This window comes from Limulus polyphemus, unplaced genomic scaffold (assembly GCF_000517525.1).
Source record: "Limulus polyphemus unplaced genomic scaffold, Limulus_polyphemus-2.1.2 Scaffold2348, whole genome shotgun sequence".
NCBI classification, from domain to species: Eukaryota; Metazoa; Arthropoda; class Merostomata; order Xiphosura; family Limulidae; genus Limulus; species Limulus polyphemus.
The window spans coordinates 44,033-61,067 of record NW_013667958.1 but is presented as its reverse complement, the minus strand read 5'-3'; the positions used below and the strand labels follow the sequence as shown (position 1 = coordinate 61,067).

Sequence of the window (17,035 nt, the reverse complement as noted above, 5' to 3'; positions counted from 1 at the left end):
ATCGAAAGTACTTCGTTCGTACTGAATGACTGGTGTTTTCTTTCCTTGCAACATTGTGGCAATGACCTAGAACATGCCTAGATAGCTACACTGAACATGCTCAGAAAGAAAGATGTGCACGTTTCTGCGTCACACCGCACCATTCACTCTTTCATTTAGTTTTACAACTACATACAGATGGAATAATTGGCTAGTTAAGAGGTTATTGCTCATTTCTAACTAATAGTTTTCGAAGTAACAGCTTTTAGATGTTAGAAACACCATAAAACGCTCAGTATCCCAAACCATTAACTTTTTATTTCCTTGCTTTCACTTCTATGATGTACATTTTTCCAAATATTTTCAAGTAAACGCCTTATTATCTGACCAATAGCAAGTGTCCATTATGAACCTGCGTATTCAATGGTTTCACTAACTACTCTACTGTCAGAAGCTGGTTCTAAAATACAGCACAGATTCTCCAATGCAGCGCGGCGACTATTCACAATTTTTGTAAACAATTTCCATACCCTTTTATTATACATATATATAAAAACTGCATACACCCAAAGGGTTAGTTTGTTGGTAAATGTTTAGTGTACTGCCAATGAAAAAACGCTGTCGAAAACCAAAAATATATGTTTGTTTGTTTGTTACGGATTTCGCGCAAAGCTACACGAGGGCTATCTGCGCTAGCCGTCCATAATTTAGCAGTGTAAGACTAGAGGGAAGGCAGCTAGTCATCACCACCCACCGCCAGCTCTTGGGCTACTCTTTTTACCAACGAATAGTGGGATTGACCATCACATTATAACGCCCCCACGGCTGAAAGGGCGAGCATGTTTGGTGTGACGGGGATTAGAACCCGCGACCCAGAAATTGCGAGTCGAGCGACCTAACCACCTGACCATGCCGGGGCCACAAAAATATATACATGATACCTTGAATTTTTCTGTCAGTAACTAAAATCCTGAGAGTTATTTTTCATTTTTATTTTATTTAATACACATTAGGAGTTATGATAACTTGAGTTATTTGTTATAATGAATTGACGTTAAAATTGCGTTAAAATATAAAGAATAGTCTATTGGTGACTCTGCTTGGATTGTTCCCACATAGCAAAACGTACTTTATCTTTTAAGTAAAATTTGTAATTAATTTTCTTTGATAGAGTAGGATTTCAAACTAATTGTAAAACGATTTAATCTAATTAGTAATGTAATTTCAATGAAAGATTTCTCTATATACATTGTTAGATGAAACTCTTGAATAGCCTTACTTACCTAACGCAATATCAAAGTAAATGCCGTCAGTGACACAGCAGCATGTCTGCAGGCTTATAATGCTAGAAACCGGGTTTCGATACCCGTGGTGGGCAGAGCCCAAGTAGCCCATTGAGTATCTTTGCGCTTAACTACGAACAAAGAAACAAAAAATCAAATTAAAATATCTAAATACTGCCACCAGGTGGTAAGTGTGAGGGCTTATAACACTAAAAGCCAGGGTTCGATATCCGCGTTGGACAGAGCACAGAAAGCCCACCGTGAAGTTTTTTTTTTTGCGTAGAAACAGACAAAACACTAATTACGCCTCTTACCTAAACACAATCTTAGAAGCGTTTTCATTTCAAATTTATTTAGAATTTATGAGCATGGGACTTCTATAAATTAAAATTTGAGCATTTAATCTAAAATTTTCATTATTTCGCCTTTTGTCTTCATTACGTGCACAAAGTTGCCTTTTCTCGCACTTTTACCATTAATTTCTCCCCTCCCCCCTCCCACCCCCACCAGTGGCACAGAAGCATGTCTGCGGACAAACAACGATACCCGTGGTGGGCAGAGCACTGGTAGCCCAAACTCACAAAAGGTATAATGTTTAAGTAAAGTGTATGTTAGAAAAAAAAATAAACGTTCACATTTCCAGATATATATACTTCAACTACTATAAAAATTGAGCTTTTTTCTTTTTGTCCTTTCAACTTTTTCTAATTCTAGTAAATGAATGAAATACAAATTATTGGATGTAGTAATAGACGTCTTCGCTTTGAGTTCCTCATATTTTATTTGTGAAAACTATACATTTCGAGTGAACAGAAAATTGTAGCAAACCTACGAGAGAAATAAGTTAATAACTGACGATAAAACATTTTGGAAAAATTACAACTATAAATACATTGTCATATTCTGGATAACAAAGTCATTTATTCACTTGATGTATTAAATGCAAAAACAAAAACAAAAAAAAACAATCGTTTCAACGCCTAGCTTTGCGGAGGGCCCCGGCATGGCCAGGTGGTTAGGGCACTCGACTCGCACTCTGCGGTTCGCGGGTTCGAATCCCCGTCACACCAAACATGCTCGCCCTTTCAGCCGTGGGGGCGTTATAATGTGACGGTCAATCCCACTATTCGTTGGTAAAAGAGTAGCCCAAGAGTTGGCGGTGGGTGGTGATGACTAGCTGCCTTCCCTCTAGTCTTACACTGCTAAATTAGGGACGGCTAGCGCAGATAGCCGTCCTGTAGCTTTGCTGTGAAATTCCAAACAAACAAACAAACAAGCTTTGCGGAAATGAAGAGGGAGCTTTCAGAATTTACGAAGAACAGATCACTGAAAAGAGAGTTTTTATATTTACCTCTCAACTCGGTATTTTTTTTTTTTTTCATAATAAACCTTCTAGTTGAATAGACATGGACAAGACAAATTAAGACCAAGATATGAATTATATATTCATTTTACCAGCGGGTATAAATTGGCTCTTCCAAGTCTTTAGTGCCTAACTTGACGCCTTGACAACCACAGGCAACGAAACTAGTTAGCGGACAAAAGAACTCGTAATTATTGGGTTTTTGTCTTTCTTTTAATACCGACCAGAATAAAGAAGAAGAAGCTGAGGAAGGTTTCCGCTTGTGTTGCATTCTTGTCACGAGAGATTCTCCATGTTTGCTTCCTCAGTACGTGTGTCTATATCATATAGAAAGGATTAGGCAGACAAAGTAACAAAAGAAACAGAACGTGGTGATTAACGATAAGAGAACATGGGCATTAACAATACGTAATATTAGAGTTAGAGATTGTTTTTTTTTCCTTCTTGTACCACGCGGAACTTTTAATTTTCTGTTATAGGAAAACCTGCAACTTCCCTGGGGCATAGGAGGGAACTATTCGCTAAGACTATCTAAGAGGCTATGTGACTTTAATCAGTCTGTGTGTGGTATTTTCGAAAGGAAAAAGACCCTTAGTAATTCCCAAAAGTATGTTCTTCTATTACAACAAGGCGATGTTTCTAATCTGTGTTGCGTGTTATGAACAAAGGTAAAGGTAGTTCGTGTTAGTATAATGTTAATATAACATTTACAAGGATATGAATGACAGTTATGACCGTCTTTCTATCTAAATAGATATGCTTATAAATGTTTATGACGAAGTTTCTAACAGGCTAGCATTCCCAAAAGGTTCCAGTCGTGTATATTTCTAATCTTGGTACCTCTTTATAATATGACGAAAATCAATCACTCAAATAAGAAACTTTATTTAATTATTTGTCGATTAGCTATATAATGTTTCATTTTCCGCTCTTAAACGATACAGTGTTTATTGCATATTATCAAGAATTGATTATTTTCAAATAGCAATTAATTAGATAAAACAAGCTTTATAATTCGCTAAAAATAAAGAAAATCTGTTATGTTTTTATTCATTTAAATTTAGCGAAAAAAAAGGAAAATATTTGCATATAATTTTCACTAAAATAATAAAATTAAGCAACCTATCCAACCTTGTTGAAATAATTTAAGCAACCTATTCACCCCTGTTAAAGTAATTTTAGCAACCTCTCCAACCTTGTTGAAATAATTTAAGTAACCTATTCACCCTTGTTAAAGTAATTTTAGCAACCTATCCACCCTTGTTGAAATAATTTAAGCAACCTATTCACCCTTGTTAAAGTAATTTGGGCAACCTCTCCAATCTTGTTGAAATAATTTAAGCAACCTATTCACCCTTGTTAAAGTAATTTTAGCAACCTATCCACCCTTGTTGACATAATGCTGAATTACAAACAAAAACATTTATCAAAAACTCATTACTTTGGTATCGGCTCACCCCAAGCAGGAAGTCATTATAAGGAACTTATTATCTAAAACGAAGTTCAATAATTAAGCAATGTCTTTTGTTGACGTTAATCCGATCAGCTTATCGTAATTTATATTTACTTAGTTATAATCACGCTATTTTATTGGCTACTAATAGGACTGCCTGTAGAGAAAGTACTATCTGAAAACAAGGTCCAAAATGATATATCATCAAAATTTTCTTATTCAATGATTTAACTTGGTTATCGTTAGACAATTTCACGCGCTGTAGGAAATGATTAATTTATAACATATCTTTCTTGATTAGGAACTTACAAAGAGTAACATCTTAGTTTCTGGGTGAATAATATATCAGTATGATAGAATATAAACAAAATAAATTTATAATATCTAAATCTTCCTCTCACTATTTTGCACACGCATTCTTCCATTATAAACATGTTCAAATTCTTGATCCCAGGAAGGTGTTGTACAAATAGTTAGTCTTTATTCTCTAGTCCTGGTAATATGTATTTTACAAATAATTAGTCTTTATTCTCTAGTCCTAGTAATATGTATTGTATAGATAATTAGTATTTATTCTCTAGTCCTGGTAATATATATTGCATAAGTAACTAGTCTTTATTCGTCTTGATAATGAGTATTGTATAAATACTTAGTCTTTATTCTCTAGTCCTGGTAATATGTATTTTACAAATAATTAGTCTTTATTCTCTAGTCCTAGTAATATGTATTGTATAGATAATTAGTATTTATTCTCTAGTCCTGGTAATATCTATTGCATAAGTAACTAGTCTTTATTCGTCTTGATAATGAGTATTGTATAAATACTTAGTCTTTATTCTCTAGTCCTGGTAATATATATTGTATAGATAATTAGTATTTATTCTCTAGTCCTGGTAATATATATTGTATAGATAATTAGTATTTATTCTCTAGTCCTGGTAATATATATATTGTATAGATAATTGGTATTTATTCTCTAGTCCTGGTAACATATATTGTACAAATAGTTAGTCTTTATTCTCTAGTCCTGGTAATATGTATTGTATAAGTAACTAGTCTTTATTCGTCCTGGTCATAAGTATTGTATAAATAATTTATCTTTATTCTATATTCTTTGTAGTATGTGTTTTATAAATAATTAGTATTCTCTAATTCTGGAAATATGTATCATTACCTGAACTCTAAGAGCATTTTAAAACTAGGACTATGCAATGGTAAGGGCTATAATAATGAAGAAAAAATAAGATGCAGATAAAGGTATAGTGTAGGAACAAACTATAGAAATATATTTAATGGTAAGCTAAACTGTTATTATTTAAATGGTAGAAGTATAATAAATGTCTTTAGAGCACTGGTTGGAAAAGAGAACTTGGATATAATGGGAATACCCGAAACCTGGTTAAATGTAAATAATTCTGATGATAGAAATTTCTTTGAAATACAGGATTATTGGTTATTTAATGTGAATAGTGTACTAAGAAGAAGGGAAGGAGTGGTTTTTATAAGTAAAAAGTGAGTTACGTCCTGTTCCATTTAATGATATCAAAACTAACAGCAATGAGGTTGAATCTGTATGGGTTTCTGTTAATGGTTATAAGACCACCAGATGAAGCTGATGAAATTAATTATAAACTCTACAGTAAGATAAAGAATTCAACTGTTAATGAGGTTATAATTATGGGAGATTTTAATTTGAGACATATAAATTGAGGTATATTAAATTCAAAGCCCGAAGGAAACAAGTTTTTAGAAATTGTTCAGGATGTTTTTCTTCACCAATTGGTTAGGCAGCCTATTAAGAACAATACTATTTTAGATTTATTGTTAACTTCTGATATAGAAATAGTTCATAGGGTAGAAAGTTGAGGAACATCTGGGTGCAAGTGATCATTGATCAAATTAGGTTTCAAAAATTCGTCTTACGTAAGTGACAGGAAATGCTTTTAAGACGTCTGATAAAAGATGCTTTGCAAAGTCATTTAACAAAGTTTCAAATTTTGTTGGATAGTCAGCCTGGTTTCACTAGGGGAAAATCTTGCCTTGCTAATCCTTTGACATTCTTTGAAGAATATAGTGTTTAGGTACGGGTGTGGATTTGGTGTATCTGGATTTTAAGAAAGCATTTGACAAGGTGCCACATAAAAGGCTTGTAAAAATGATATCTATAGGTGTGGGGGATAAGTTAGCAAATTGGATAGAAGAGTGGCTGAATGGGGTTCAGTCAGACTGAATTTATGTCACAAGTGAGGTAACTCAGAGCTCAGTATTAAATCCTTTGCTCCTCTTGATCTACATCAATGACATAGATTGAGGGAGTGATCAATAGGTTGTTTAAATTTGCTTATAGCGTTAAAGTATTAGGTATTGCTGGCTGTGAGGATTATAATACTGCTTTACAATGGAATATAGCTCATTGGGGAGTTGGGCGAATAAATGGCAGATGGTTTTTATTATAATAAATGCAATATAATGCATGCGGGGATTTCACAATTCGAATTATTATTATTATAATTTTGAACGGAATGACCTTACTGGTTGACCAGTCTTTTAAATTGTATAGGTCGTTAGTTTGGCCACTTTTCAAATACTGTGTCCAGTCTTGGGCGTCTTGCTTTAGAAAAGTCATTGAATTGTTATAAAGTGTTCAGAGAAAAGCTACTAGGATGATATTTGGAATGAAAAAGATTGGTTAAAATCTCTAAAATTATTTTCTCTTGAAAATGGAGAGTTAGAGAGGATTTGACTGATGTGTTTAAAATTGTTAAAAGAATTGATAGTGTTGATACATCATCTTTTTTTCATACTTAACAGTGAGAATAGTAGGACTAGGGACACAGATATAAATTTTGACAGGGTAGGAGTCACCTTCAGCTAAGACAGTTTTACTTTTCTAACAAGGTGGTTGGCTTTTGAAATGGGTTGCCTTCGGATGTTGTTCAATAGAAAGCTTGATAAGTATATGAATGATAAGGGCTGTTTTTAATTTTTTTAAATAGATATACATATTAATAGTTTAATTGTTTAAACAGTTTAAACGTAAGAGCTGCTCTACAGTAAATCCTAGTCTGCAAAGACTCAATTCTTACAAGTTCCTTACAGTGGCGTATAGTAGGAGAGCCTACTACTTGTGATCCGGTGACTGCACTTTGTCTTACCCCTAAGGGGGTCTTTTCAGAATTTCAAGTGGATACCAATATCTTCGGATATTGAGAAAGCTTGATAAGTACATGAATGATAGGGGCTAATTTCGTAGTTTTATCTTTATTGTGTAGTTTAATAAAGTGGATGTGACGGCCTAGATGGACCTAAGTGTCCCTTGTTGTCCGTAACTTAAATTTGTATATGTATGTATACAGTCTTTTAAAAGTTTAATACGTTATATATATATAAAGAAGTCTAAAAATCATGCAAAATGGAAAATACAGGAAACTAAAGTTAAAATTTGCAACTACAAACATGCAAGAAGCTACAGGGTCTTTAGTATTTTGAATGTACCCAAATTGGACTTTTGGAAGGATATCTCTCATAATACTTACGTAAGTTCGTTTCTGATCTCCAGTTATCTGTTCTTTTTATAAAAACAATGGGTTCTGCACGAATCTTGTTTTATCCGTAATTTAAAAGTGTACAATAATAAATACCTTAGCTTTTTGTGTTTTCCTTTATTTCCTAGTGGTAAATAGATAGTGGTTTTGGTTTTACAAAGTATAGCCTTGGAGCTCGAAATAAATATCTTTCAATCTGTTAGAACTACAAGCAACATTTGAGATTAGAGTAACTGACAGTAACACAAAAGTTTAGAGAGTGAGTTAAGGTCACAAGAATAATATTTCTATTTTCATAGCTAAAGATTAATTCTAGAATATTTTCTTAGCCTAATTCAAGCGCCCTTGATAATGTTTCTATTTTCATGGCTAAAAATTAATTTTAGAATATTTTCCTAGGCTAATTCAAAGCGCCCTTGATAATGTTTCTATTTTCATGACTAAAGATTAATTTTAGAATATTTTCCTAGGCTAATTTAAACGCCCTTGATAATGTTTCTATTCTCATGGCTAAAGATTAATTTTAGAATATTTTCATAGGCTAATTTAAACGCCCTTGATAATGTTTCTATTCTCATGGCTAAAGATTAATTTTAGAATATTTTCATAGGCTAATTTAAGCGCCCCTGATAATATTTCTATTTTCATAGCTAAAGATTAATTTTAGAATATTTTCTTAGCCTTAGAGCATGAAAAATAGAAACATTATCAAGGGCGCTTTAATTAGCCTAGGAAAATATTCTAAAATTAATTTTTAGCCATGAAAAATAGAAACATTATCAAGGGCGCTTGAATTCTCAAAGCTATCTTTTACATTAAGTTTATTACTCTGAAGAAAATTGAAGAACAAAATTTCAACATCCTTTACAGTTAAGTAAAAAAACTTAGTACGATTAAGAGTGTTTTTGTACTAATATTCTCTAGCAATAAACTTGCGATTTGTATTCAAATATGGCTACTTATTTTTCTGTCTTCAGATATAGTAAACAAGCTTCCTTAGCATGTAGAAGAAACATGATTTAAATTACCATTTATTATATATATATACGTATTTTCCATACATATTTAATGCGTTTCAACTTTGTTTCACGAGAATCGAAAACAAATAAATAACAAAAATCACATTGCTCTTTAAAAACAAACTAACTTAAAAAAACAAAGAAAAAACGTGAATATTGTGTTTTGATGAATTGGGAAAACAAATAAGTCTTGTTATTTAGATAACAAAACTAAGAGTCCGTATTCAAAAAATATATTGTTACCTCAGACAGCTAGACGTCCTGTATTTTCTGCATTGTTGGATAGATTTAACCAATGCTCTTTATGGGTGTGATAAGTTTGAAATTGAAAACATAAGCCCCCCCCCCCCCCCACGAGTGGCACAGTAGTACGTCTGCGGACATTTACCGCTAGAGCCCGGGTTACGACACCCGTGGTGTACAGAGCACAGAAAGCCCTTTGTGTAGCTTTGCGCTTAACAACAACCAACAACATGAGCAAAAAAAAAAATTGTTACGCGACCACATTTACACCAAGATCTGGAGTCTGATGATGTCAACAAATAGCAATTTGTACGGTTTTGGTGAAAGTTCTCAATTTTTGTATAGCGTTTATCCTGAACGGTTGACTCTTTTTGACTTTGTATTAGAAAATTCTAGAAAATTGTATATACCGATCCACAGTTTGTCTATCAGTTTAAACTTGGCATGGTTCTCGACTAGCAATCTGAGGGTCGCGGGTTCGAATCCCCGTTACTGAACATACTTGCCCTTTCAACCGAGTGGACATTATAATGTAACAGTCAATCCCACTATTCGCTGGTAAAAGAGTAGCCCAAGACGTAACGGTGGGTGGCGTTGACTAGCTTTCTTCCCTCTGGTTAATCACTGCTAAATTAGGACAACTAGCGCAGATTAGCCCTCGAGTAGGTTTGCGCGAAATCCAAAAACAAAACAAACTGTCACTTTATGGACAGCAAGAAATAATTGTGGTTCCGTTTCAAATGATCTCATGGTTGCTTATTTTTACTCAGTTTCATAACCAGCTTTGCGACCAACTGTTTAAAACTCTTTCGGCACGGAGTACCTTTTACTGCGCATGACACAGGGTTTTAGTGCATTACATCCAAAATTTTATTAAACTATCTTTTGTTTATGTTGTACCAATTAGAATAGCATAAAGTCTTAATCCATATTTTAATAGTATACAAGTTTTAAGTTCTTAATTCTAAATGGAAATATATAAAAAATCCTGATTTTTCCACTAGTGTAACACGCATGACAAATTTTGTCTAATTATGTCATCATCCCTATTTAATCCATCACCCCTCGAAAATGTACTAAATTAAACGTGAAATGCACTCTATAAAATCGTTATTGCTTAAACAGTCCATAATTTTTATGGGCTTCAGTTTTGTTTTCTACAGAGCTATCAAAGAGAAAATCAGACCCCTCCTGCCACACCCACCTGTCACATCCTCCCTTTCACAATTGGTTGATAGTTCTCTCTTACGTTTCATTATATATTGTTTATAACCAATAGAAAGTCAAGGTTTTCATGTATCAAATGGCGTTTTGTATAATATTGTGTTTTTAACAGATAACCATCAATGTCACTGGGAGTTGTAATTTATTTCCGTGGGAAAGTTAACGACTGGCTTTGATGAATTTGTAACGGCTTTTGTGGCATTGTTAGAAAGCCAGAAAAGTTTTTAGAAGTAAGTGAATTTGTCTACTTTTGCACGTTATTAGTCTATATTCTTTGATGTATTATTTAAGTAAATAAAAATTGTTAAGTGCTTTACCATAATCGCTAAAAAAATCAGGCTTAACTCTTCTCGACAATCGAGGGCAAGAAAAAAACAAAGATTGGGTAAGTACTTTATTTCTTGTTTTTCATATTTATTCTTTATTTATTATTATTATAAAATAACTAAAATTAAAAGTGTGGATCTTTTTCAGTTATTTAAGACTAGAATAGGTAAAATAAGTAATAATAATATAATTAAAATTGTTCACGAAGCAGGCATGCGAGCAGCTTGGTAATGTAATTCGATAGCGTAACGTGAGCTGCACGTTCCTCGAGTGATTTACAACTTATAATGGCACAAATAGCAGTTAGACACAGTTCAATTGGCAATAAAACAGTAAAATTTAATTATAAATAGATGTATAATGTTACGAAACTAGATTTAATATTTATAACTCTCTATATATTGGGTATATCTTCACGAAATTTGGCAGTCTTTCAGTTAATATTACAAGTCTTTCACATACAAAAAGTCATATTTCTTAGTGAAGTACTTTTACTAAAATAAAATAAAGTTTTGTCCATGAATATATTGAATATTTGTTTTGAGTAGTCCGTGTGCAAAGTAATTTTCTTGTTAAAATTAAAAATACTTTTCGTTATCTCAAAAATCTCAGATTTCCTTTATGTAATCCCTAAAATGTCCTAAATGCATTTCAAAGTTTTTTTCACTAAATCCTTATAGTTTATATGTTAATTTCTCTACCCTAATCTCAAAACTGGATCGTTCAATTTGACTGACCTCGTAACCACCAAAAAAAAATCGAAATAAACCTAAATTAACCTTCTTTTCTTTCTAGTATGACTTCAGATTGTAACCTGAAACTATATTTGTTCATCCTAAGTAGCCCGAGTCACGTGACCTTCTGTACTCGTTTAAAGTTGACATAAATCAAATCGACCGACCCTGTGTTGGAAGAGTTAATAATTCTCTCTTTTATTTACAGTTCAATTCCAGAATGTTAAATTAAATGTGATACCTTAACAATAACTCTAATCTACAATGCCCACACCAAAATGGAGGTTGGAAAGGAAGAATCACAGGGATGTCTGACACTTCTTGAGAAGTAGCACTAGTCTTTGAAAAATAACCTTCAAACAAACTACGTGCCTGGGTACAACATCAATGGTCAATACTTTTTGTGTGACAGCTAGTTCATTGGAGGGAGATGTGATCTGTCACAGCAGTTCAGACATACCCTAGTATAAGTCCCTTGAAAACAGACGAAGAAGTCTAAAGATCTTCAGTGTTTAGTCAAATATAGAAGAAAATGATGTAACACTTTAAAGCAGAAGGGATAACTTTGATGTAAATATATAAAAAAGAAAATTGTATTACCAGGGTATAAGCGCATTCAAGGAAGTATCAAGAAGAAATGTGATCATACAAGTCAGAAAATACCAGAGAAATGTAGTAGTACATGGCTGTTGGTGATTGAATCAGAGATTTTATTAACAGAACATATAAGAAATGATAAAGCACATCAAATTATTCTATGTAAAAGATAACAAATGCCAAAAAGTTGAGGAAGAAGGTAAAGTTGAGAGGTAAAATTCTTAGAAAGGTAAAAAAAAATAATGTACAAGTTCAGTACATGCATGATATTTTACTTACATATTTTAATCACTTGTTATGTTTATTTATTTTCCTTATGGTTTACTTTTAAATGACATATGCAGAAAAATAAAACTTAAATTTTAATTACTTGTTATGTTTGTTTATTTTCCTTATGGTTTACTTTTAAATGATATGTGCAGAAAAATATATCTTAATTTTTAATTACTTGTTATGTTTGTTTATTTTCCTTATGGTTTACTTTTAAATGACATATGCAGAAAAATATATCTTAATTTTTAATTACTTGTTATGTTTGTTTATTTTCCTTATGGTTTACTTTTAAATGATATGTGCAGAAAAATATATCTTAATTTTTAATTACTTGTTATGTTTGTTTATTTTCCTTATGGTTTACTTTTAAATGACATATGCAGAAAAATATATCTTAATTTTTAATTACTTGTTATGTTTGTTTATTTTCTTTATGGTTTACTTTTAAATGACATATGCAGAAAAATATATCTTAATTTTTAGCAGAGCCAGAAATTAAGAAAATATTTTTTGTAGTTCCATTAAGAGTTTTGTACTTATGTTTTTGGATTGCGTTTTAAGAGGTAAGAGTTGAGGCATACCTAGAAAAGGCATTTGTATTACTCCTTAACACAAACATTCAACTTCCCACCTTTATACTATGGTTGAAATTCCATATCTTGATAGCAGAAATTTTACAATTAGAATATGAATCTAAGGTTCCCTGTGTTGATGCACTGATGGATGGAAGACTGAATCTAATAGTGACAGTTTTTCCTTCTTGAAAGGAACAGCTCCACATATGCCGCTCTTTGACTGTCTAAAAATCAAAATACATAACCAAATTTATTAAAAAGTATGTTAAATAACAAATTAATAAAATAAAAATGGTTTATATTTTTTGATAACCTACAAGAGTAAAAATAACATTATGTTGATTATAACCTTTAAAAACAAAAACACTGTTACTTCAGTACACAATATCACAAGTCATAAATATGAAGCACCAAAATATTTTAACATCTTTATCATTTTTTAAGTAACACGTACGAGCCAAACTACTTAAAATTGTAATAAATGTAACTAAACTATTTTAGTTTTATGTCGTGCACAAAACACAATTCTGAGCAAATTAATATATATGAGCTAAAACATTTAAAATAAAAGTTTAAGAATCAAGTCAGAAGATATACAAAGAATAATTACTAATACAAGATATCATTTCTTTTACACAATTACTTTACCTAGTCTTGGGACAATAAGTTAAAATGATAAGATTTAAAATATTAAAAAGTACACATCCAACATTAATTGTCACACAATAAAATAAAGTTTGTCAAAATAGGGATCAACCCTAAATAAAAAGAAGAAAACTACATGTTTCAACAGCTCTCTGTGTAAGAACGTGTCCAAATTCAATAAAATTTATTTTATTGTATACAAATATGTGGTGTAGGTGCATTTTTTAATATTTTATACATGCACAGGTGCCATTTAATCATTATATTTATGACGAGGTTCGTTTACGACCAAGGAATTGACATGAATATGGCTTAAAATTTGATCATTTAAATTGATGTATCACTGATAACTGAGAATAAAACAGGTGCATAACACTACTCTTACTATGTCGAGTGAGAAAATATCAGAACATTGTTTTCTATGGTCAGTGTAGCCCAACTTACTTTGGTCTTTCCATTCACCAGATTTCCTACTTCCCCAACTACACTTCCACTTCCCTCCACACTAACATCCATTGGTTTAACATCTAACAGTTTTCCTGATGAGTCGTATAACTGGACTTCAGTTAAGCCAATCCTGTCTGGATGCCCCCAGTTACTTAGCAGCTCCAGGTCAATGTTTATAACATTTCCTTCTGAAGATTTATATTCTGAGGCCACTTTTGAAGATGATTCTTGACTCATTAATCCCTGTAGAGATGACAAATTTGTAATGTTTATTAACATTAAAAAACATGTTCTTGTAGCAAGATTGTAGAAATCAGATTTCAATCACTGTCATGGTTAGTAGCCTAAGCTCTTAATTATTAATTAGTTACTAATTGTTTTTTATCCCACTAAAAACTAATTAATAGTTCATTTATATCCTGTGTTTGGGCTTACCCAGAGTTCTACACTCTCCCTTCTTTCATGTGATTTATTGTGCTTACATCAGGAGGCCATATACATACTCTGTTTTCCTGCTATAATCTAAATTTTGTAGTTGCAGCCTCGATGGAAAACCACATATCTCTCAGTTTTGGGGAGGAAGATGAGAATGTATTTCAGAAAAAAGTACCTATCTGAAATCCATTTTGATTCTAGAAGTGTACAATTCAAAACATTTAGAGTTACCTATAACATTTTAAAACCCAGAATTCCCACCATGAGATGGAGGAGGGAACTAGAGAGAATCATACGAGCCACTGCTTCACTAAAAAACTGGACTGTTAATCAAGCAGAACTTAAGTATAATCAGAGTAACTGTCAATGGACTGGATTCATTGGAGAATTAAGTGGAATGGACCAGTCTCTTAATACAGTGGACCAACTGAAGACACTCAGAAAAAAAAGCATTCTTATCAGCAAGGTACCTCATAGCCCTAGACACCATTTAACCCTAAGCTTACAGGTACCCTTTTCTATACATGCCAAGAAGTTTTACTGTGTTATTTTCAACATTTAATCCCGCAACTTTACTATCAACGTATGTCAATAAAACCAGTATTCTAATGTACGTTATAATCCAAAGTTTTATATTATCTAAGTTTTAATTCCTTTATTTCAAAAGAAACCCTTAAAAAAAAAATCTTGAACTTCAGTTTTGTTGTCATGTGACACACGATATTTCCCAAATCTTAACTTTTAGTCCTTATAACTTGAATAATTTTACACTAAAACCATACCTGTATATCTATGCCTGCTTTCAAATTATATTTAAAAGGCCATTACTTAAACACTCATATCACTTGCATTTTTATTTATTTTAAAAATTCAACAATATGTAAAACATCTTTCTTGCTAGAATTCAAACTTCTAAACAATGAAAAATTGATTCTGTAACAAGTCTATGTTATAATTTTCACTTAAACAAATCTCTAAAGTGTATGTTAGCAGCAGATCCAGACAGCCGATGGCCCCACCCCTGAGGGCCAGTGTACCCCGTCCCAGGAAAGACACAAGACCAGAACCAACATACTTTCTTCTTACAAACTTGAAAACTTTTTAGAGCTTAATTGCCATCTACTGGAGCACCATCTATTGGAGCTTTTGTCATGACTTTGAACTACAGTTGTAGTATTACTATTTAGAATATATGTTAGTGTATGGAAAAAGCCAAAACAGGAGAATTTATCATGCAACATTTAATTGGCATTTATATTATTGTGTTAGTTAAGGAATAACCAGTTACTGGCTGAGGCCTTAATTGGATTGCTGTACACTCCAGCTGTGTTTATTTAAGAAAAACCTCAAAAAAGCTTTGTGGTAATTAATAAATCAATCAAATAAAAACATTATTATCTAATTTGTTTGGTACTATATGGTAATTTAATGACATCTGGCTGTTTTTTTTTATTAACTTCTGAAACAAATTAATGGGAGGGGGGCTCCCTAGATCTGCACCTTTTATTACAACATTAAATAATACAGTTACTCAATTATGAATTATAAACATAACACAATGTAGAAGAGTTTAGTAGCATTAGTATTCAAACACATGAACCTAAAATCACGAGGCATCCACTTCCCAATTATACAGCTTTGTGCATAACAACAAATAGTTGATTTAGTCAAAATTTCAATTAATCAACTGTGGGAATATTTAAAATCAGTAATAACTGGAAATTCTAATTTCAATTAGTTGATTATTTTTGTGACACTGATAATTGTTACTTATAGGTTATTCGATTAATTTGTCCAGCTCTATGTAAGGTGTGGACCCACAGGGCCGTAGGAAGCTGTAAGACCAGCAAGGCCATGGCCTGACCACTTTTTCATGGCATGTATAGCTACAACTTGCTTTTTTTAATTTAATACATTATGTTGTGTGCATGCAGTACTTGTAGTTAAAATGGCTCAAAATTCAATCTCATAACATTAAATTTTCAGAACTTTTCTGGGGGGTGCATGCCCACAGACCCCCATAGAAATTGCAATGTGGTCATGGCCTGACCACTCTTACAGCAATAACCAAGTGTTAACCAAATGGGTAAAAGAGAATAAATCAGTTACTAGAGATAATGTCTCACTTAAATAATCACAATCAGAGGAAAATTGATGTAACCAAAAGTTTTAAGAACACACATGAAATCATCCACATGCTGGCCTGCTGAATATCCTCTAAAGGGTACTATGACTAAAATGCCAAAGACATAGCCAAATGACAAATTTAATGATATGAAACAAAATTCAGGAACACCATGGTGAACAAAACAGATCAATTGCACAATTCAATTTGTTAATGTAGTTACAGCAGGATCCAAATAGCATGATTCATCTTCAAGTATAAACAATCTCTTCTGAGAACTCCTAAAAGATTCATACCTGCAAGATAACAAAAAGTACTTTGAAAGGACATAAAAACTCTCTTCCTCCAAAGAACCAAAATCAGTCAATTCAGGTAATACAACAGGTAAAAAACAGATGGTATCTTTTTTTCACACTTACAGATAGAAAGGCTTGACCTTGATATAATTTTAAGGCCTACTCTGAATATTCAGTATGTGAAACATCAGGTGCATAAATATCAAGAAGTCTTCTGTCCAATGTAATTAATAAAGGAAAATATCATCTGAGGAAAAGATAATAGAACAAACAATTTGCTGAGGGTTCAAAAGTTGGAAACCATCCCATGTTTTCCACCATTGCAACTCAAAAAACCATAGTATATCTATTAAAAACACAGTAATTTTAAACAAAAATCAAACAATAAACAAACGAAAATCAAGATCCATCTTAATGAACAAACACCCTACTACTAAACCAACACCCTGAGTGACCAAGATATCTCTTCTAA

The 17,035-nt window shown here is 32.4% G+C and overlaps 1 protein-coding gene across 5 annotated transcripts in view; it reads right to left on the bottom strand.

Annotated features, from left to right (window-relative positions):
- The window catches only part of LOC106466699 (protein KIAA0556-like), a 132,316-nt gene that overhangs the window by 71,933 nt on the left and 43,348 nt on the right, over positions 1 to 17,035 (bottom strand). For all 5 annotated transcript variants that reach the window (XM_022394773.1, XM_022394771.1, XM_013926995.2 and 2 more), the window contains 2 exons: positions 13,705 to 13,950; positions 12,672 to 12,839 (listed from right to left, as the gene is read on the bottom strand). In XM_022394773.1, the coding sequence (XP_022250481.1) occupies positions 12,672 to 12,839; positions 13,705 to 13,950 (414 nt within the window). The remainder of the gene's footprint in view (positions 1 to 12,671; positions 12,840 to 13,704; positions 13,951 to 17,035) is intronic.